General features: G+C 34.5%; 1 protein-coding gene across 1 annotated transcript; it reads right to left on the reverse strand.

Moving 5' to 3' along the window:
- Positions 1-315: 315 nt before the first annotated feature.
- LOC149529622 (actin-depolymerizing factor-like) lies at positions 316-21,024 on the reverse strand. The gene is made up of 3 exons (XM_089811293.1): positions 20,915-21,024; positions 20,576-20,841; positions 316-842 (listed from the first exon to the last, which is right to left on the reverse strand). The coding sequence occupies exons 1-3, from the start codon at positions 20,927-20,929 to the stop codon at positions 692-694; spliced, it is 432 nt and encodes a 143-aa protein (XP_089667419.1). The 5' UTR covers positions 20,930-21,024; the 3' UTR covers positions 316-691.
- Positions 21,025-22,485: the final 1,461 nt, after the last annotated feature.

The following is a 22,485-nucleotide window of genomic DNA, read 5'->3' on the forward strand; positions in this document are numbered from 1 at the left end:
CATCAAAGAAGTAATTTCAGAACAATCTTAAATAGACACATACTTAGGATCATGCAATATTGTTAAGTAAAATCATTTACTCAGAAAAAAGACAGCTGACATACAATGTAAAGATGTCGAAAAAATAATTGTAATAACAGGATAAACCAATGAGCTTCAAAAGCAGAAAAATGGTCTTTGCTGATTCATCTAAACCTTCATTAAGCAGTAGTTCAATCAAAATTCTGAAAAATCACACTTAACACAGTAGAAAATCTGGTCAAGGGATCTTTCTCCTAGCAGTGCACAGCATTATCAGTCTAACTAGCAATGACCTTTAATAAGAAAATATACTATAATATCCAATAAAAAACACAGTAACCCTTACAACAAGATTAAGACTCTGGGCTCAGATCTTTGCTTCTGAATTACATTAGATATTTGGATTTCCTATTCTTTGCAAATTCCAGACATTCATTTAAAGGATAATATTGAGAACCAAATTTGATCCAACATTTTCAGCTATTTCCAAAACAAGAATACTGCAATTCTAAGTGGTTACTTTCCAACTTATAAGAAGTCACACAGTCTAAAAAATGCAAATTGCAGATAATACTCTGGTCAAATACTGCAAACAGAGGACACTGCACTAGACAGCAGTCATAATCTTCACACCTGTTGCTATCTTAAGGTATAAATAGATGATTCCAATCTAATTTGCACGGTCTTTGATTACATCAATATCAATTTCAGAAGCATCAGTGGCCTGAACCTCGTAATGAACACCGTCAAGCTCCCTCCGCAACCTGTCTTTAGTCGTAGCATAAAGCATCTTTGCTCTGATTCGAGATACATCAGGCGACCTAAACCCACAATAAAATTGTCATTATGATAACAATATTTTTCTGTGCATTCAAAGTTGAGAAACCAAATTTTTGGCAAGCAGAGAAGTGCAATCACAAAGATATATAACTATGCATGGAAAAATGAAAATCTGTGTCCAAACCATTTTACTAAAGCCAAAAACAAAAATATATATTATTTCAATAACAAATTATAATAAAGTTCACCAATGGCAAAAATATCATGTGCATTTATGTATATATGTATGACATCTTTGAAGTTTGAACAAAGAAAATTATTCAGTCCCAAGAACATTGCTCCCATGTTTATGTCATCCTTGAGCTGAGGAAACTATTTTCAGTCCTGAAATCATTTTTCCCCTGTTTGCACCTAATCTTCCTTGCCATCCTCCAAGAAACTTGTGTGTGTAGTTTTCTCAGTTCTTCCCATATTTCAGGAATGGTGAATTCGATGACGATGATGACAATTTTGACAGATTCTATACCAAATTGATATAATGAACTTGAAATGCATAATTTTAATTGGACAATTTCATTTAAATTTTAACTTCATTGTACAATGTATAATTTGAGGTCTTCTGGTCACATAGGTGGAAGTATTCTCTTTGTAATTGGTTTTTGATATTGCAATTATCTCTCTGCTTGCAGCTTCATGTACTCATTTGTCTAGAAAATTCCTAAAAAGAAAGAAGGGATAAAATAGTTGCATCCATATTCAAACTGGAAAAAAAACTTCATTATTTCACTTCTACGTATAAATATGGTGGGAATCAATGCCCATCTCATTTTGATTCTTCCAAGCAAATTCTTCAATATTATATGATTTACTAAATTAGATGAATTTGCTTCTCACATTCTTAAGAATAGGACAAGTAAGAAGAAAATAGTGTTATCTTCCCTTTTCTTTGTCTCACAGATTTTACAAAGTTGCTCTCCCCAACATGATTTTGGGTCAATCCTGTTACCAGTTTCACCATATACATTGTGATTATTAGTCTTTGAGTTAGCTATATTCTTTATTTTCAAGACTGTGATGTGAGACTGAAGTTTTGATCGCTCAAAATATGATTAAGAACTTGGTTTTCATTTCATGTTGTTGGTTTAAACTTTATTGGGATGTAAGAATCAATTTCAACATAGTTGAATAGATTGTTATGTATTCCAGAATCTATATGAAACCTTAACATCTCTAACCTAATCTAATATTAGGCTATGGCAGCTAGTACTCATATCACAAAGATAACAAGGAGCCTAGTGATAATTAGTAGTGTATTTATGTTCTAGAAGCTAATCATGGTGGATTCCATGGAAGTACAGCCCAATTCAATCAAAAGCGCCAAAGACTGTAATATGATTTATTACATTTTGTCTCCCTAGACTTTCAACGACACTGAATAAATGGGATGGCTATAGTGTTAAGAACAAATTATTCCATATTAATCCCGTAGCTTAGCATTTCTATATGCATTTTCAAGACCAAAACCAGCATTCCAGCCAGTAATTATTATTTAATATAAATTGGTGTTTCAAAAAAAAGGTAGCTGAAATCAATACAGTGTTTAAGATTGGACATCATTGTCATAAAATAGTAGAGGATAAGAACTTTAAATTTTAGATTTAAATATTTACTAACTTGGTTTTGTCAACATTAATGGTAAGCCTGTAACTCTTAGGAAAAAGAAGTCAAAGAACATTGAGCTATTTATGGATATCCTCAAATGTTTAGGCAAAAGCAATATCAGCATAAAGTAGAAGGATGGCAATGAGCCTAACTGTGTTATTACAAATGCCCTCCTCTTCCATTTTGCCTATATAGATGCCAAAAAGAGTGGGAGAAAGATGCATCCTTGTTTCACACTAACATTACCATTTATATCTCTTAAACCATTGATTGTTGAATTCCATTTCCACAATAACCTTTTTCATAAACCCTAATCACAGCACTATGAAGCTCAAGAGGGATTATCAATTTCCAATTATTATTTTTCAATGGTTGGATCTTGGATTAGTACCACAGGCTTTTCTAAAATCACTAAAATGGCAAAGGAGGTCATCTTTTTCATCTCTACAATCATCGGTGATGTCTCTGAAGGTGAAAAGCTAATCTGTAGCAGCACACTAGTTACCAAAATTGAATTATCCCTTAGCCCTATTTTATTCTTGTCCTCAAAGTCTAAGCTAAATTTATGTTCAACATAGACATCATGAGATTTGTATCCCACTGTACTCATCTCGCATATTGCAAACATTCTACTATCTATAAGGCCTATATGGGGATATCTCCCAACTTTAGGAATGGACTTCTAGTATGATTATGCATTGAAAATAGTCATCTCCAAGGAACCACAAATCATGTTTCTAAATCAATGGCATTCCCTTCCCAATCTTTGAATGTCATTTCTAGGTGATTGTGGTTACAACTTAATGTATAGTATCATAGCACTGATTAAAGATATCAATATAATTATATTTTCTTTTGTTGGCAACTTGGCATATACTTTAATAATTCAAAATGTTAAGTTTTAATTTTCAAGCATTTTACATTGAAAGTTGCAAATCCATTGTATGATTATTTTTTTCCTAAATTTAAATTATGCTTTTTCTTTTTGTTTTTGCAGCTCAAAGTAAAGATCTCTGTTGTTTCATGAAAATGGCATACGATTACCTGTCTTTGTCTCAAGTACCAATCAATACCAATCCCCATCTCCTACTAACTATAATGTTCATTAATCAAATCATGTAACTTTGCCCAAAGAGGGCCAATCTTGATAGTTTAGAAATTGGTTGGCTCTTTGCTTTCCAGGTTTCAAAAATATAATCATCCAATCTATTGTTTGGGAAGCCCTTCCTAACAGCTTTGTTGATGCTGGTCGAGGCAAAATGTAAGGATCAGGCTGCCAAGTTTCGACTTCGACTCCATATTTTTCAATGTTCTTGGCTTTACCTTTTGCAATGCACTTACTATCAAACTTTGTGTATGTATGTGTACATTGTATATGCATATGTACATGTATGATATTGGTTATACACATCTTTTTAGAAGACATTTATAACAATTGGTATTCAGTATTTAATATAAAATAACACTAGCTGTATTGCTCTGGCACAAGCATTAAGAGATATATACAGAAAGTAAATAAAAGAGACTATATGAGTTGATATGAGAAAAGAAGTATTAAATTTTTCATTAAAAAATCACCATTCTCCATTCCGCCTAGAATTTTATGGGCCCCTACAATTTTATGGGACAATTAATTAGAATAGCTCAGTGAGCCCGTGGGTAGTAGGCAGTAAGCAGCGGGTCTCTGCCCGAGACCATTCCCATTCATTCGGTGCGGCCTAATCCGGTGGAACAGCAGAGTGTCTTTAGCCCCTATAAACATCTTTATCATCTGCATTCCCTTTGAGAACAAAGAGATTGTATCTCTAAGGGTTAGGTGTAATGCCTACCCCTAGTTTACTTTTCATGTTGTATTGCCAAATTCTTTTAAGCCAGCTTTATGGTTATGATTTATGATTTAGTGGTACTTAGTTGCCTAATTTGATTGGATGTTATTTCATACTCAATTTATATATTTGATGAGCTACTTGATACTCGGTTATTTTATGTGTTCATGTTATTCTTTCGATGATGATGCTTTGTATGTTCATATAGTGATTTCAGTTGTTTCATGATGATAGTTAGATGGATGATTTATATACGGTTTTCATGGTTAGTTACCCCATACTTGCATGTGTATGGTGTACATGTATGTTTGGCATTGTTGATGTGGCTAAGGGAGGGAGTCCTAGTCACCTAGTAGTTGAGATCTACACAATGCACCACTCCCCGCCACCTGTTTAGTTTAGATTTATATGTATATGGACATGTTCGGTTTTTATGAAGATTACAGGTACTGGGCATCGACTTCTCTAAATTGCCAAGATGAGTGTGCCCTATACCAATATCTCAATGGTAAAGAGGGGAGATAATCCTTGAGTCCAAATCCTAAGCCAATTGTCCTAAAAAATAGGACAAGTATATGAGTTATTTACCCTTCCGAATTCATCAAGTGACATGAATTTGAAATTTTGACCCCTTGAGTTTGATTTGGTACTTTGTCTTTCAAATGGGTTTCTTTTTAGTTTTGTGGATTTGTTGTGATTTTCAGTTATAATTAAATCAAATTAAGAGAACATTAACTGATTTAATTTAATGAAAATTTTATAAAGAAAAATCAATTTTTAATTTTATTTAATTAATTGAGAAATGAATTAAATAGAAGAATTAAAGTTAAAAAGATTTAATTAAAGTTCCAAATTTGGCGTAATAATATTTATTTAATTCAATAATAATTAATTTAGGAGTTTCATTTTAATTAATGAAATCTAAATATTATTATTATTTAAATTAATAAATATACTATTAAATACGTCTTGGGATTTGATAAAAGAGAGAATAAATTTAATAAAGTTTATTTTAATTAAAATGCAAAAAATTTGCACATAAAATTAAAACAAATTAAAATAATAAAGAAGAAGGGTTCACGTGCTTGTAAAACTGAAACCCTAAAAGAGAAAGCTCTTTGTTAAGAAATTAGAGCTCATTTCTCCACACACCAGTTTGGAGGAGCAAATTTTGAGAAGACAGGAATTCTTAAAACTTTTGAGCATTTGTCTGGTTAGCATCAGATCGAGGTAGGATCTTGTTGAGATTTTCAAAGTAATTTCCCTTCGAATTTCCTCTATCTTCTCTGTGGTGGTTATGGATTTGTTTTCGGAAATAAATCTGGTTGAAGCCTTTGTTAAAAGTATTGTTCTTCATTATTGAAAACGTCTTTGAATGAAATCAATGTGAAACCCTTGTTTGAGAAACTCTTTTGGAAAATTGGATTGTTTTAGGAAATTATGAATCAAAATAGGGTTTGGAAAAGAAAACCAGATTTGATTTATTAATTTTGTTGCTTTAGTTATTTTGCCCCATTAGATCTATATTGAAATATATATATATATACCACAATAATCTGTAATTACTGTGGTAATAATGGTAATAATATTGAGAAAGAAAATATTTTATTGAGCGTTTTATTGAAGAAAACAAGACTGATTTTACTTTTATAAAAAAAATTAACAAAATATTTTTGGGTGGGCAGGGTCCACCACCTCACCACCCCCCCACTCCCCCTTCTCCTTTCTTTTTGGCTACGGTCGTGGGCTGTGCTCTGCAGGCAGCCCATGCGGCTGCCTAGCAGCCCTCCTTTAAAAGGGGTAAAGACTTTTACAGTCTTTTTAATAAAAAATGGGATTTGTTAATTAGTTTTTTTAAATTTTATTTATTATATTTTAGATTAAAATTTATGTTAATCCATTATTAGTTTAATGATTACTAATTAATGTTATATATTATTTAATTAAGAAACTTTGTAATATAGTTAAGTTTAGTATATTAAAATGTGTTTTAAATTTAATTTAATTTATTGGAATTTTGATTTCTATTTGATAATATCGGATTTTGTTTGAATATAGGAAAATAATTTTATAATTTATACTAAGAAAACTTGATTACTTTTGTGAACTTGAAAACTTTACCAAATATGATACTTTGAATAACGAAAACTTGAACCCTGTTTGTGAAAGTCGAACTTTTATGTCTTCAAACAATGAACTATGAAAACACTTATTAAATTATTGGATGTGATATATGGTTTATTTTACTGGGGATTGGATTTGACTTAGTACGTTGACCAGTTTTGGATGTTTACCAGAGGCCTAGGAGTTATTGTTTTATACTGTTGTATGAGATGTCGTGGTTGTGTGATTTGATCTTTGAGATATGGATCAGTGTTTATTATTTGGTCACGATCTTTTATTCCCAACCATTGTGATGCATTCACGTAATTTTGTGATGAGTTTTCATCAGTTATTTGCTAATACTTTCCAATTGCTTCTATAAGACTAAGGTGAATATTGTATTTTTCTTGGTGTAACCTTTGAGTTTCGATCAGTTTCTTTTGTTGCTTTCCAATTGCTTGTATAGGACTGAGGCGAATAATGTGATTTTCTTGTTGTAACCTTTGCATTTCGATCGGTTATCTTTTGGTGCTTTTCAGTTGCTTGTATAGGACTAAGGTGAATATGGTGATTTTATGAATTGTACTTTTTATGCGCTTAGGGTAGGTTATCTATGTGTATGTTGAGAAGTGGCTTGCAATGGAGGCTAGAGCCCTAAAGAAGCTGCTTGGGTAACCCATTGTAAGTTGTATTAATAAGAGATAACATTTCATTAAATGGGTTTAAAATGAATTAACAAGAGTCAATGTTTTACCTCTCCCATGCCTCAAGTGCTAGCATAGGCTAGGATGGGAGTAGAGAGGATGCTTGGTTGCAACCTTGCCTTGTTGGTATGCCTTGTCTGTACGAAAGAATACTGATGCCGCATAGTCACTAGGTGGCCGGAGTCCAGAGAGGCTGCCAGGGTAACCTTAGAGTTGACTCATGCAATGACACTTGCCCACTTACATGATAGATTTCCTACGTGTCTTTGTTGCCTCTGGGATTAGATGTTATTTGTGTCTCGGTACCTTTGAGATAGATTGCTGTCAAGTTTTCCTTGACCTAGATCTTGGTTATGATTGTTGGATTTGTTATCCGTTTGGGACTTGAGATTATCTCCTCAGCATGGTGGGAGTGGGCCATTTAGGGTCCACGAGGTCGAGCGGTAGTGTTTCTTATACCATTGAGATCCAACAGCTGGATGTCGTTGCTGGATGTACTTATGCAATTGTTCCTGTTTTTTTGGATTTTGCGTTTATGTTCGGTGGTTATTTTTTGATGTATTGTACTTGATTATCTAGAGACCTTATGATATGTTGTATTTATTCATGATGTATATTCTTTGAGCTTTTCATACCCTATGACTTGTACAGCTAATGATTATGCATTCTGGTTATGCCATATGGCATATTAGGTAATTGTATATTATTTCATTGGATTTGTACTTGTGGTTATTCTATGATGTGGATTATGTTATGTATCCTGTTCAATATTAATAAAACTTATGTATGTGATTCAACGTCATAGAACACTTAAAGGATGTAATTTGTTTATGGATCAGTTGTATGTATGTGAGTTATTGCTTCCGCTATGTTATCTCTTGTTTGTTTTTAATCTTTAAAAAAAATGATTGGCAAACTTAGTGACATAATAGATTAATTTATTTTGGGTTCCCTCGCGGGGCGTTACATTAGGCAAGCATGTAGGTATTGGCATTTGAAATGAACATACATTGTTTCAATCTACAGTAGTGACTCTTCCTTCATAACTTCTTGTCTCTCATTCAGCTATGTGTGTGTGTGCGCGCATTATATATACTTAAAAAAGAGAAATATACATAATTTCAAAACTAAATCATTTCATAGTATGGATCTATGATTCTAGCATGGATATATGAATCTAATATACATGATAATTGATCTATTTTCACAATTATAAAGAAAATCAAGACATTCACATTCACGATTTTGTTTTGTGGCTTGTATTACAGCTGATCCACGCTAGATCCTCAAATTGTAGCTTGGATCCTTGAGGATCCGGGCAGGATCCTTGATTCTGCCTGTGGATTCATGAAGATCCATGGGCCGCAGACCCTGATGGATCCATAGGCAAAATCAAGGATCCTGCTTGGATCCTCACCAATCCAAACCACAATCTGGATCCAGATCAGATCCAGTCTGTCTATGACGAATCTGGCAACTAAGTCCAAACCTAGCTAGAAAGACATTAACCTTGGAGAAAGCAATATTACTGAAGGCTATTTTCGCTGAAATTTATTTATTGTATTGGATGAAATACGCCAATCATTTTCTTGCCTTGTCAGTAATGAGCAGTTGTTTTCTTGTTTCAGTTATACTCTAAAGGCTTTGAAAGTTTTACCTCAAAGTGAAGGTGTTTTACTTGTTTCTTTAGGTAATTGTAAGGTTATACTGCCCATCATTTTAGTACTGGGAATGGGTAACAAAATGATTAATATTTTTCTTCTAAATTTTTTAGTATTCCCCATTTACTTCTATCACACATATGAATCCCTAAAGATGTCATTTATGTTTCCCAAGGCAAAATGTACTAAGAATTCCTTGTTTTGAGGCAAATCGGCCAATATGGGGAAGGATGGGTCGATTGTGTAGCATTGCTGTTTTCAATGCTATACTTGTCTGATAAAAGATGGCGGCATGGTAGCTCTTTGTAGGAGCTTCTATATGAAATAAGTCTGTAATGCTGAGAGAAAGCATTGGGATCAGACTTTTGCAATGATTATAAGACTTACTCTGCAGGATATAACTTCAAAAAGATTTGGAACTCAGATGACCTTTGGGCTGGTCAGAATAGATAGAAAGTTCTATAACTCAAAAGTAAGGCCTAAGTGGTTGCTGCAGCCATATTGTTGCCCTGTATGATTGCACTGAACATCTTCCTCGAGATTAATGATCTGATTAGTGATTATTTAGACTACTTCAGAGTCATTGCTTGCTGTTGTCTTTTATGAGCACTTACATAAAGACATTTACATTTACAATAGATTATGTCACTTTTAATAGATCTAGAAGTACATATGGTATTTCTTCAAGTGTTCATAGTTATAGTGATTTGAGTACTAAGAACGAAGTGACCTTTGCAACTCTCATTTAGGACATTGGTATAAGCATAAGCAATGATTCAGGTAGCTCTTTGTGGGAGGTTCTATATGAAATAAGTCTGTAATGGTGAGAAAAAGCATTGGGAACAGACTTTTGCAATGATTATAGGACTTAGTCTCCTGGATATAACTTCGGAAAGATTTGGAACTCATGACCTTTGGACTGGTCAGAAAAGATAGAAAGTTCTATAACTCAAAAGTAAGGCCCAAGTGGTTGCTGCAGCCATATTTCCGCCTTGTATGATTGCATTAACCACCTTTCTCAAGATTAATGATCTGATTAGTAATTATTCAGAGTACTTCAGAGTCATTGCTCTCTGTGGTCTTTTATGAGCACTTACATAGAGACATTTACATTTAAAATAGATTATGTCAGTTTTAATAGATCTAGAAACACATATGGTATTTATTCTAGTGTTCATAGTTATAGTGATTTGAGTACCTAGAATGAAGTGACCTTCTCAACTCTCATTCAGCACACCAATATAACCATAAGCAATGATTCAGGTGGCTCTTTGCAGGAGGTTCCATATGACATAAGTCTGTAATAGTGAGAGAAAGCATTGGCCTTAGTCTCCAGGATGTACCTCGGAAAGATTTGGAAGTCAGGTAACCTTTGGCCTGGTCAGAATAGATAGAAAGTTCTATAACTCAAAAATATGGCCTAAGTGGTTGCTGCACCCATATTTTTGCCCTATATGATTGCATTGACCATCTTCTTTAAGATTAATGATCTGATTAGTAATAATTTAGACTACCTCAGAGTTGTTGTTTGCTGTTGTCTTCTACGAGCACTTACATAGAGACATTTACATTTACAATAGATTATTTCGCGTTTAATAGATCTAGAAATACATATGGTATTTCTTCTAGTGTTCATAGTTATAGTGATTTGAGTACTCAGAATGAAGTGACCTTTTCAACTCTCATTAGGACACCAGTATAAGCATAAGCAATGATTCAAGGACGTTAGAATGGAATTAATGTAAAGAACATTCTCCTCTGATTTATTCTATTTTAGGTCCTAATTGGAGTGAGTGCTAAAGGCGCAACCTTGATTATTTATGCTCGTCTTGTTGGATGATATAGATAAGAATATCATCTTTATTATTGTTAATACAAGCCTAGTGGCTTTTATGTCAGTCTAACGTCAGTAGCTTTGGTATGGTTTTACCATTATTTGCTTAGATATATGAACCCATTTGGATTTTGTGAGAGTAATAGACAATTAATGTCCTTATAACTGATTCTAAGAGCACTGTGTTGTATTTATTAATAGAAAATAGTTTTACCAAGTGGATGGCATACATGGTTGGAATAGCCACTGGTATTCAAACCAATATGCTATGTAAAAGGGTAAAATCAAATGTCCGGTGATGCAAAATTATTTGCTTATCACAAATCTTTTATGGCATTGGAAATGGGCTTCTCAATATCTGAGAACCCCACGTGAGACATGCTAATGTGATTTTCATTAGCCGAAAACACATAGATTTAATCTAACATCAACTTTCAGAAGGTTAGGTTATTGTTTTTCCTTCTAAAACCCCTGTTTTTGTATGTATCTTTGCATGTCTCTTCATACCCTCAAACACAGGTCTCTTCATATTTCCAAACGAGTCTATGAAAGAGCACCATCGCAGGTAATCAGGATATCTTCTGCAGCTACAAAAAACATCAACACTCCCACTTAGCAAAGGAAATATCATTTACAAATTTTCATGTCATGGAATCTCTCAACATGGCAAACAAGCTGCTACACCCACATGTGTTAAAAGCAACACTTCGTCATGGATTCTCTCAACGTCATATTGTCAACTCAACATGACATTCACCACAGCTACTCCCAGATGGTGAATAAGACAAAAGATAAATCATGAAGTCTCTCACATGACTACTCGCAGAGGTAGGATCCACCATGACTGATCCCACAGGGTAGAACAAGAGATTTCATCTCAAACTGTTCTCTCACGGAGAAGAATGCATTAACAAGGGCTTGCACCTCAAACTTCTCTCACAAAGAAGAATGCATTAACAAGGATTTGCACCTCAAACTTCTCTCACAAAGAAGAATGCATTGAAAAAGGGCTTGCACCTCAAACTTCCCTCACAGAGAAGAATACATTAACAAGGGTTTGCTCCCCAAATTTCTGTGTCTTAAAAAAAAATGCATTAAGCTCATAATAAGAACAACTAAATGACGAGACTCCCTCTCAGTAAAGATTCCCTCTCAGTAGGGGTGGAATTCTCACAACTTGATTATCACATAAATTATAGATGACTTCAATGTTTGACAAATGAAGCCGCACAGCTTCACGAGCTTGTTGATCCTCTGAAAAGGACTAAATCTGAAGCTTTCAACTCATGTCTTGAATTCTAGGAATGTAACTCCCTCTGAATGCAATCTCTCATCATCCTGATGGTTCTTAATCCGTCCTAGAAGCATTCTAGAGAGATTAGTAATAGACTCAACCTATGTCCCGAAAAGAAAGATACAGACTAATGCTAGAAGCATACATGATTCAATATTCCCTATGTTATTGCACGAATTATATATGATCATACCAACTTAAAATACTTATCTTTGCATAGTTCACAGTGGTTTTGACAGTGTCCTCTATTGATTCCTCTTGAATGGACTTATTGTTCTGCTACCCATTAAAATTCATAATATAGTTGTTTGTAACTTTGTATATTGATCCTACACTTCTCCAGATTCCAAGCAGGGCCACAAATGTTAGAAACTCATTCAACAAGAGTCAATGATGACTCCAGGATCAGGGTAGAAAACAACTATATGCAATACTGTTGTAGCTGTCAGGAGAGATTGAAATTGAGGAAGCAGATACAATCTTGTAGATGCCGTTCGAGACCCAACTGTATAGGCAACTAGATTAGATAAAATGCCCACACCCAAACTCTACGCTCTGTCAATACTACTCTGAGCAATATTGTGTGATATTGCTCCGCAATACTGGTAAATATAGGCCTTTACAGTGCAGTATATAATATTTATTCACCAACATAAGTTTCCATCGGTGCCCAGACTCAGCCCTGACTTCTGAGATGCGGCAATACCAATATATCTCACCGTAAAAGCACGTAGTTCCAACTCTCATTGCAAACTATGTTGAAGATGGAATACAATCACTCTTAACTGCCATTTCCTCATAGAGATATGAACAATCTTTAATCTGATTCTCCAGTTGAATCCAGACATGAGAGAATACATCAAGCAACATCCTCCTTTGCGGCTTCTTCAAACACAGCCACCACAAGATGTTTCAATGGTGAAGGCTCACCCAATAAGAATGCTCCATTTAAAAATAATTGCCCAAAACTTCAGTCTTGGCCAATTCAGTTTACTCAGTGCAGAATATATGTCCCATGGCAAAACGCCAAATAAACTCCACACATGATATGACATATTATCCAAACATTAATTATATTAATGCTCCTTATTTACCACCGGCTTCATTTCCGACTTGGATAACAAATATTTCAATTACTCCTCAGAAGATGCCAATGAAAAATTTACTCATAATCTTCAATGACAGCAACTTAAAAAATTCCTGAAGAGCCCATTTTAATATTATTTGCCAAGATAGATAATGGAAGACCAATAAAAAACTCCCCAATGTTTAATCACCAACTCCCAATTTAACATTCACAATTTCTCCATCGATGCCTATAGACTTAAGGGCAATTATTAAACCTTTGAATCAGATTGAATATTACAGCATCAAAATATTAATTTTATTATTGTTGTCAATATTCAGATATATAATATTCTGCACAATACAAAATGATATTTACTTTGCTGCTAAGTTACCATATTCGCTCAAAAACCAGGAAATTTGAAATTCGATTCGTGCAAATTCAAAGTCGGTTCAAAATCATTACAAATTCTTCTGTTACCATCAGAATTCCCTGTAAATTTGTAGTTTTGAACCCTGGTCGAATTTGGAGGAATTTTGAGCGAATTTGGTTGCCATCAGCGGAGCCTGGGAGGAATGTGCAACGAATTTGGGCAAATTTTGAGGCCATGTCATCTTATTTACTTGTCAACTTAGTTTTAAGCGATTTACATATTAAAACCCGAAACGACGCCATTTGGGATTTTTCCATATTGCAACTCGCATTTGGCAGCAACACTTTGGGATTTTTGGCAGTGGCAGTCTAGATGCATATGTTTGTTGTTGGCTTGGTCTGGTCCCTGTTGGAAGGAGCTCATCCCCATTTATTGGCTTGGTTTGGATATTATTTGATGATTTTTGATGATATACTGATATTGATCACATATGAGTCTATGACTAATGACTGATTAGTATTGTTGACATTGGTGTTTTAAAGTTTTTGAACCGAAACATTCATATGATGGTGTATTTTTACATTTTATCATGCCATTCGAACAAAATCGTTAATATATGTGGTGTTGTATTTTGCTAAATTGCTCTATATTAGCATAGTGGCGTATGAACTTATTTGTTGCAGCATATTTTTACATATAAAAAAAAGAATTTAAAAATTTAAATAATCTTGTACAAACGAACCCAAAACGATCCCAAACCCAGGCCAAATTTTTTTAGAGCAAATTCCAAACCCGAATGTCAAACCCGCATCCGAACCAAAATCCGAACCGGCAACTTAGCTTTGCCATGATCAGAAAGAGTCCAGAATCTGTAAATACTAATAACTTATTTGATGAATTGTGTCTTGAATCTGCCACCAAGTAGAAGAACTGGGTTTCCATTCAGCTCTCTTGTCAAAATCTTTAAATAATCTTATTCGATGTTATCCAACCCACTCTGATACAATATTAATGTTTTGACCAAAAATCTTGATAAACAACAATAATCAAAATAATGAACACTAAAGCACAGAACAATATAACAATTTACCCTAGGAAAACCCTCTAACTTGAGGGGAAAAATCCAGCCACACCAAAAAAATCTCTTTAATTAAATTATAGATGTTCAAGAACAAGGCTTTCAATTGAATCCTCGACTCGTCACAAAAAGCAATGATATATATCTCAAATTAAGAGACTTGTCATATTATAAATAGAAGTCTCTTCATTTTCTAGATGTGGGTCTCTTCATATTTCCAAATGCATGTCTCATCCCATGCCTCATCATACCCTCAAACACATGTCTCTTCATATTTCCGAACACAAGTATATGAAAGAGAACCTTCACATGTAATCAGGATATCTCCTCAAACTACAAACATCACCACTTTTCTTTCTCCTCCATATTCATATGCAAATGTTGTTACAAGATTCAAGAATTGGCAGATTAATGGATTTCCAGATGATTGATTGATTAACAAAGGAACAAATGTGTTCCTTATAAAGAATTACAAGGACGTTGTTTCTAAAAGAAACAATGTAGACTGAAGACGAAATTAGAAACAAAACTGAAGACGGGATAGGAAACATTCCTATCTGGACTGAAGACAAAAGAGACAGGATAGGAAACATTCCTATCTAGACTAAAAGACGGACTACAGACAAGTAGTTGACCATTATAGAAAGTATTTAACTAAGGAGATAATATCTTAATAAAGATATTAAAATATTATCTTAATAAAGATATTAAAATATTATCTTAATAAAGATATTAAAATATTATCTTAATACCCTCCCTTAATGGTCAACATACGGATATCGAAACATTTTGTGATAACTGAGACCCTCCCTAGATCTACAGAATGCTAAAACCAAGAAGCTTTGCTAGAAGAGTGCGATGACTCAAAACAAACTGCAATTACAAAACTTCGTTTTTGTGGAAAAAAAGGTAAAATCCAGAATCTCACACAACCTTGTGGATTATAGACAACATGAAATGTTTTTTGAGGAGAAAATCAATGAACTCAAAAAAAAGGGAAACAAATTTAGAAGGCGAAAAATGCAGCTTCGCCTTGATCAAGAAGCTCGACAACTTGTGTTGTTGGCTGGGAAGCAATTTGCCTTGCTTGGGCAGCCAAACATTTTCGGCACTCAAACTTCATATGGTCAAACTTGTGACAGTAATTACACTGTACATTTTGCTTCGTAGAGCCATCCAGGGATTGAGCAGAAGGTTGATGCTGGAAAGGCTGAGAAGACTAATGGTTGTCAATGTTCTATTGAAAGGATTTTGCAGTAAATGCCTACTCTGAGGAGGCTATAGAAGCACTGCTGCCAAACTGTTGTTTCCAATGATCCTGCTGCAAAAGTTTGGTGCATAATTCTGGAAACTTCAGATCAACATTAGTTGATGTAATGTTGAGTGTTTCTATGAAGTGCTCATAGGACGATGGTAGACTTTTCAGAGTGATGACTACCATATCCTCTTCCTCCATTTTCCGACCAATAGCTTCGAGTTGATCGCAGATGTCCTTAATCTTTGTCAGATGCTCTTGCAAGGACATATGTTCATCCATCATAATGGAGAACAGTTGATTCTTCAAAAGGAATGCCCGACTTTTGTCAGATGTTTCATGCAACTCCTTCAGATATTTCTAGATTTCTGCAGCTGAATTGCCGAAAGGAATCTATGGTAGCTAATCATCGATAAGAGAGAGCTTGAGAAGCATAACAACCTCTCAATTGTGATCATCAAACTTGTCCTATTCTACTTGGTCGGAGGTCGAACAAGTCTTTATGCCTAGAACAAGCTCATCCAAACGACAATACTCGAAGATGGTTAACATGCACTACTTCTAGTGGTTATAATTGTGGCCATTGAATCGTAGACTGCCCTCCAACATCAAATTAGTCAAAGATGCCATTTGCACAAAGTTTGAGGCATTATTGAGGTTAACCCACAAAAAAATGACAAGTACCCAAAAGAGTAGACAGATAACCCAGAAGGAATTTGAAGTTGGATTTCAAATCCGTCAACTCAAAAATCAAGGTATGGAAAACAAAGCACCCACAAAAATTTGATGAAGACCCATTTGAGATCTCGAAAAACCCACCATAAATGTGAAACTAAAAAAAATGGACCCTGAAAATTAGGGTTTCGAGCAGAATAACAGTCGGTGGCCAATGAAGGTTTTGAGGGCAAAAAAAATGGTGGATACAGGCGGATACAGGTGGATTTGAGAAGCAAATTTGAGACAAGCAGATACAGGCGGATTGAACATGTTTTCATTGTGTTTGGAGGAAAAAATCTGCAAAAAACAGTCGAATTTCGTTTGGAATAGAAGCGTTTGTGATTGGAACAGCATAAACAACGAGTTTGTGGCAAAACGAACTCGGTTTGCTCCCAAAAACGCTGGTCGTGACCTCTGAGAAGAAAAACGTGAGCCGTTTTTAACTGAGCAGAGGTAAAAACGAATGCCAAACACCAGAAAGCCGACATCTTTTGCAGGCCGCGAATCTCCCACTGTGGCCGCAATTTTGCAAAGAGAAAAACCCATGTTTTTCCAAAGAAGAAATACATAGATATGCAGGCCGCAGGTTCCCAGAAATCGGATGCTAAACAAACCCGCAACACAATTTGTAGAAAACGTGCAGTAGAAGTCGCGGTTAGGGCACAGATCCAAAATACCACGATTTTTCCCACACCAAATACCACCAAAAACGTGATTAGAAACCCTAGCCAGGTTGTTTCAGAAATAATTTCGAAAAATCTTAACAAATAATTTCAATAGAAATTATAAATTTTTTGAAAAAATTTGAAGTACATGCTCTAATACCATGTTACAAGATTCAAGAATTGGCAGATTAACGGATTTTCGGATGATTGATTGATTAGCAGAGGAACAAATGTGTTCCTTATAAAGAATTACAAGAACGTTGTTTCTAAAAGAAACAACGTAGACTGAAGACGAAATTAGAAACAAAACTAAAGACAGGATAGGAAACATTCCTATCTAGACTGAAGACAAAAGAGACAGGATAGGAAACATTCCTATCTAGACTGAAAGACAGACTACAGACAAGTAGTTGACCATTATAGAAAGTATTTAACTAAGGAGATAATATCTTAATAAATATATTAAGATATTATCTTAATAAATGTTACCTTGTAGGTATAACTTGCATATGCAAATGTGTACCTTGCAGGTGTAACTTGCATATGCAAATGTGTACCTGATTGGGAGGTGTAGAAATAGCAGCAATGTTTCCACCTTTTTCAACAAGTCCATTCAAATGAAGTATTCTACATTACAAAGATACTTTTCTTGGTGTCTTTTGACACCACCACATATTGGTGTTCTCTTTGTAGGCTTTTTTATTTGTTCAATTGGATTTGTGTCATAAATATCATATTTATCCCTGGACTTTTATACTATGTGAAATTAATGAAAAGTGTCCATAATCAAATGACAAACAAAACTCAACATAAAATAGAAAAGAAGACCATTGGGATATACTATTGAAAAGCACCAAAAGAACAATTTCATTATTAATATAGAACAAATATGATGTTGCTGGATATGGTTTGTGTTCAGTTCATGGATTCAACAAAACAAAATACTGTTGGATTCTCCATACAAAAAAATGAAAATTTCACTTTACTTTCTTCTCCATACTCCTACGATATATTTAAAGCTTCTATATTTATATATTAAATATGTTTAAATATAGACACTTTAAATATATATAAATATTTTCTCTAAATAATTATGAAAAAAGCTTAAGTAATATTGGAAGTCTAAATTCCCACAATATAGATGGTAAATGTCTTAGTAAATGATAGGCTTTCCAACCAAACTAATTGAAATAATAAAAATGTGGCACTAGGCATTTAATCCATGGAGAGAACTAGAATGATCCACTACGCTGGCTGAAGTTTTACATTGACAAATATTAGTCATCCCCCATTGTTCTTTTAATCATATTTCTCCATAGGCATTTATAACATGTTAAAGCAGATTTATTAGACTTCTAGAAAACCAGAACCAATCGATCAGTTGATTGCAGTGGTGTTTTTCTACCATGTCAATAGAAACCTCAAGGTAGAGAAGATGGAACTTGATGTGTTTCCAGGGAGTGCAAGCATTTAAAAGGCTTTGTCACTATCTGCAATTGCAGAGAATGCCAGAAATTATTAGAAAAGGGCAAAAAGAAAATGAAAAAAGGTTCAATGCCACATGTTCTAACTGAGTTTGGTTAAAACTACTTGAGCCAATTGCTGATTCATTTGGAACAAACCAACAACCTCAAGACACCCCCTTGCACAAATCCTTGGCCGCATCAAACCAGATCCTAGACCAGATTTGAATTGGACCTAGATCCAGAGCCTCTGTTGGACAAACTAGCAACATCAAGTGAATAAATTGGAAATAGTTGGAGCATTGCCTCTATTTATACACCATTTAAAAATTTACAAGAGTAGTCTAGCCCATTAACGATTTAACCTTACTGTAATTATAAGTGCAAGTTGCATATGCAAAGAACAAATTCACATATTAAAGTTACTAGGTATAAATAACCCAGTGATAGGGCACAAGTATTAATGTCTCAAAGGGTTCCTGCAAGATCACATTACAGTAAAGCAACAAAGACGACCTCAGCAGATTTTGGGTGTCAGAACAACATTAAGACAACCCCGAGTAATCTCCCTGAAATAGGCCTCATACCTGGAATTTCAAAAAAGAGTCTGAAATATCCCAAGAAAACAAGAGAAAAGACAGATGAAAAAGGGTGCACTATCAGCCGAGGGGGTAGGGAAGAGCCTGTCCCTGAAATGTCTGGGATCAACCCAGAGAGAAGAGGATGCATCAGTGAGGAGCAGTGGCATATTAATATCAGGAAAAAAATTACATTTTGGCAATTCTTCAATACAGGTTTTCACCAATTCCAAAATATAAAGTAGGCTATATCATCTCAAGATAATTTTGCATTAATGACTACCTGTGAGAGAATATCCATCAAAAATATTTTCTTCTTGCTTATACAAATATGATAATATGAACTATACAAGCATAAGAAAATTGCAATAGACAACAAATGAGCTATAGGTAAGCAAAGGAGTAAAGGATTTCTTGCCCAATAAAAATAATAATTTTTAAGCTGGGAAAAGCTTCTTTAAACTTATGCCTTCTTAAATACAGCTGCAGGCTAATTGAATAGGATTTAGATAATACTATGACCTTCAAACACAAAATAATTTTAAGCATATATAATTTCTGCAAGGTGGTCACTATGTACTCAAGGCCAGGGCATGATAAGGTTAAGGCATAGCAATAGATACGATAAAAAAGCTTATAATCCATAGATTTCGCGATTTAGAAGGCAAATTAATGGCAGGGTTCAGAAACCATCAGTTTGGGTACCTTGATCAAATGGCGCTGGTTTGTCTCAGACACGCAATAAATGAATATTTGCAACTGACACACCAACCGAAAATTCAACAGACGCTAGAAAAGTTAATACTTAAAGAAGAGCTCTTTAAACCATCTCATTAAAGGATTACCTTACGAAATTCAGATTTAAATTTTAGAATAATCAGGGCCTTGGTTCATTGTTCAGTTCAACAGATTCCCGGGCATCCACCAAGATTCTGTCCTAATGGTCCATCCAACCTGAAGAACATGTGAATCAAAGGGCAAAGCCGAGTTGAAATCCTAGAAATGGATAGTCTGAACATGGAATCCGGATCCAAGGATACCCATAATAAGCACTGTGACGGTTTAGTTGTGTATGTCTTGAAGCATCCATGACAAGACAAATTAAATGTTCTATCATTTCTCCCAATCCCAATTGCAAACACACATGAAGATCATAAACTATCCATACAAAAAACACAGGGATGTGACATAAGATAGCAAACCTTCTAATGGGTGTTTGATGATATATGTCGAAATCAACAATGAAACTGAAATTGTTAAATACAGATGAAGATCATAAACTATCCACCAAAAAAACCTGGCGATATGTCTTGTACGGCCAAATTTCTAATGGGCTTATACTGATATACATAAAATCAACAATGAAATTAAAGTCGTTAATAACAGATGAGGATCATAAACTATCCATACAAAAACATTGGAAATGGCATAGAACAAGTAATTCAAAAGATATCTAAAACTACAAATCGAATTCAGATGAAGGAAGGTAACTTGCCATGCAATGAAGAAGATCTTGCTCTTCTGACAATTCTCATTGGTGACGTAGTCAAAGTCATAGACAGCGTAGCGGCAATCATTATCAGGCAGAGCAGCAGTGAAATCGTCATAGCTCTCAGCAGGGCCACCAGTTTTCTCCACCATCACCTGCTTCGATTTCTCATCGATCTTGAAAACCACATATCGGTGAACCTTCTTCCTCTGGAGCTCCAGGAATGCATGTTTACATTCATCCGCCACACCCATTCCGGATGACGCGCTCGACTGCCACACAACCCGCCATTAACAGACCTCCAAGAAAATACAAAACAAAGGCAAAGATCGCCTTTTCACTTACCATTCGGAACGACATGGTTCTAGCAGCTGTTCACAAAAGAGATCCGATGCCACCCACACAACCCCAACTCGATATAAATTACCTCTGCTCTCAATCAATCCGCTGCGGATATCTTACAACGCTCCGTGTTCTCTAAAATAGGCGTAAAACTAAAAAAATCAAAAGAGAAAGTAAAAAGACAGGCAAGGAAGGCTCTTTTGGGTCCCCTTAAGATTCCTTCATAAACCTTTAGTTAAGGCCGAAAGTAACAACAATCATCTTCTGGTTGTCAAAAAGATTCCAAATTCTAATTCTTTTCCAATTTTAACCCTTACCTTCTGTTACCAAACAAACAGCTTGGTGTTTGCGGTTGCTGTTTTTCAAAGCAATTGTTTCAGGGATAAGTATGAACTGTTGTCCGTTTCAGGACCCGATCCCTGGACCTCGTCAAAACCGTGTAATTTGGGATGTCAATTTTATGTTAAATTATTGCACTTTGTTGAAACCATTGGTATTATTCTCTACTTTAAGCCTATAAGTAAGCATGGAACACCTATTTGGTTGGTATAAATTGTGGGGTCAGGGGGAAATGTGTAATTTTAGAAATTTGTTATTATTATTTAAAATATATTCTAAAATGGTGCATTTTAGTGGAGGGGTAAATATTTGTATTCAAAGTTATCATTTGGTGACATTAAGAATGGAGATCTTATCTCTAATCTAAATATTTAGGATTTGGATCTAGGTGTCATGAACTTCAATGTCGATATTAATTTAATTTTTATATGTGAATGTTATTGTTCTTTTCAATATGGTTCAATCTTCCATGAAATTTTATTGTTCAATTTTTGAATTGGGATAAGGTCTCCTATTGCAACCTCGTCAATTCGTAGCTCCCAAAGTTAAGTGTTCAGTTTTGAAATGTGTTAATCAAAAATTTAAGTGTGATCTTATTTGATCAATTAAGCATCTAAGACCATTACATTAGCAAATGTTTCATAAGAATATATACATGCATTTACATTTATGTTTGGTGCATCTTTAACTTGTTCCAAATTGTTGAGTTAATCAAAGGATGTTATTTTTGTTGAATTATTTTATGGATGTGATTAAAACAAGGTATTTATTTTCCTATCACAACACAACACTTCTTATCAATGACTTTGAGTATCATCATTTTTGGCCTAAGTGGCAAGATTCTGAAGATCAAGAATGTAGAGATTAAGGTCACATTCTAAGATCAATGCTAGAAAAATATGGTCAAAAAATTGTTTGAAGTTCAAATCCACAAGTGCAAGTTGAATATAAATAAGGAGTAGACCATTCATTACTCCATGTTCAATTTGTTAAGCCTAATTATAGAGATCATAATTGAATAATTGAGTAAAATTTATGAGATAAATATCATAATTAAACCATTGAGTACAAATTAAGACATTATATCCTCTTATTTCATATAAAGCCAAATACTCTTATCCTCTTTATCAATTTTCATTATATAAATGTGTACGATTATGAGGATCAACTATTGAAATTATAGTAGACTCATTTTTTTTGCTAATTGTATTTATTTACCTAGGTTAAATTCAAAG

Source organism: Cupressus sempervirens, chromosome 11 (genome assembly GCF_028749045.1).
Source record: "Cupressus sempervirens isolate cs-2001-9-10 chromosome 11, ASM2874904v1, whole genome shotgun sequence".
In the NCBI taxonomy this organism is placed as follows: Eukaryota; Viridiplantae; Streptophyta; class Pinopsida; order Cupressales; family Cupressaceae; genus Cupressus; species Cupressus sempervirens.

What these genes read in the sequence shown, in the direction of transcription:
- LOC149529622 (XM_089811293.1), bottom strand. An exon ending in AAGATCTTCTTCATTGCATG is followed by an intron (nt 843 to 20,575) that starts GCAAGTTACCTT and finishes TTGTGGGTTTAG; the next exon opens with GTCGCCTGATGTATCTCGAA.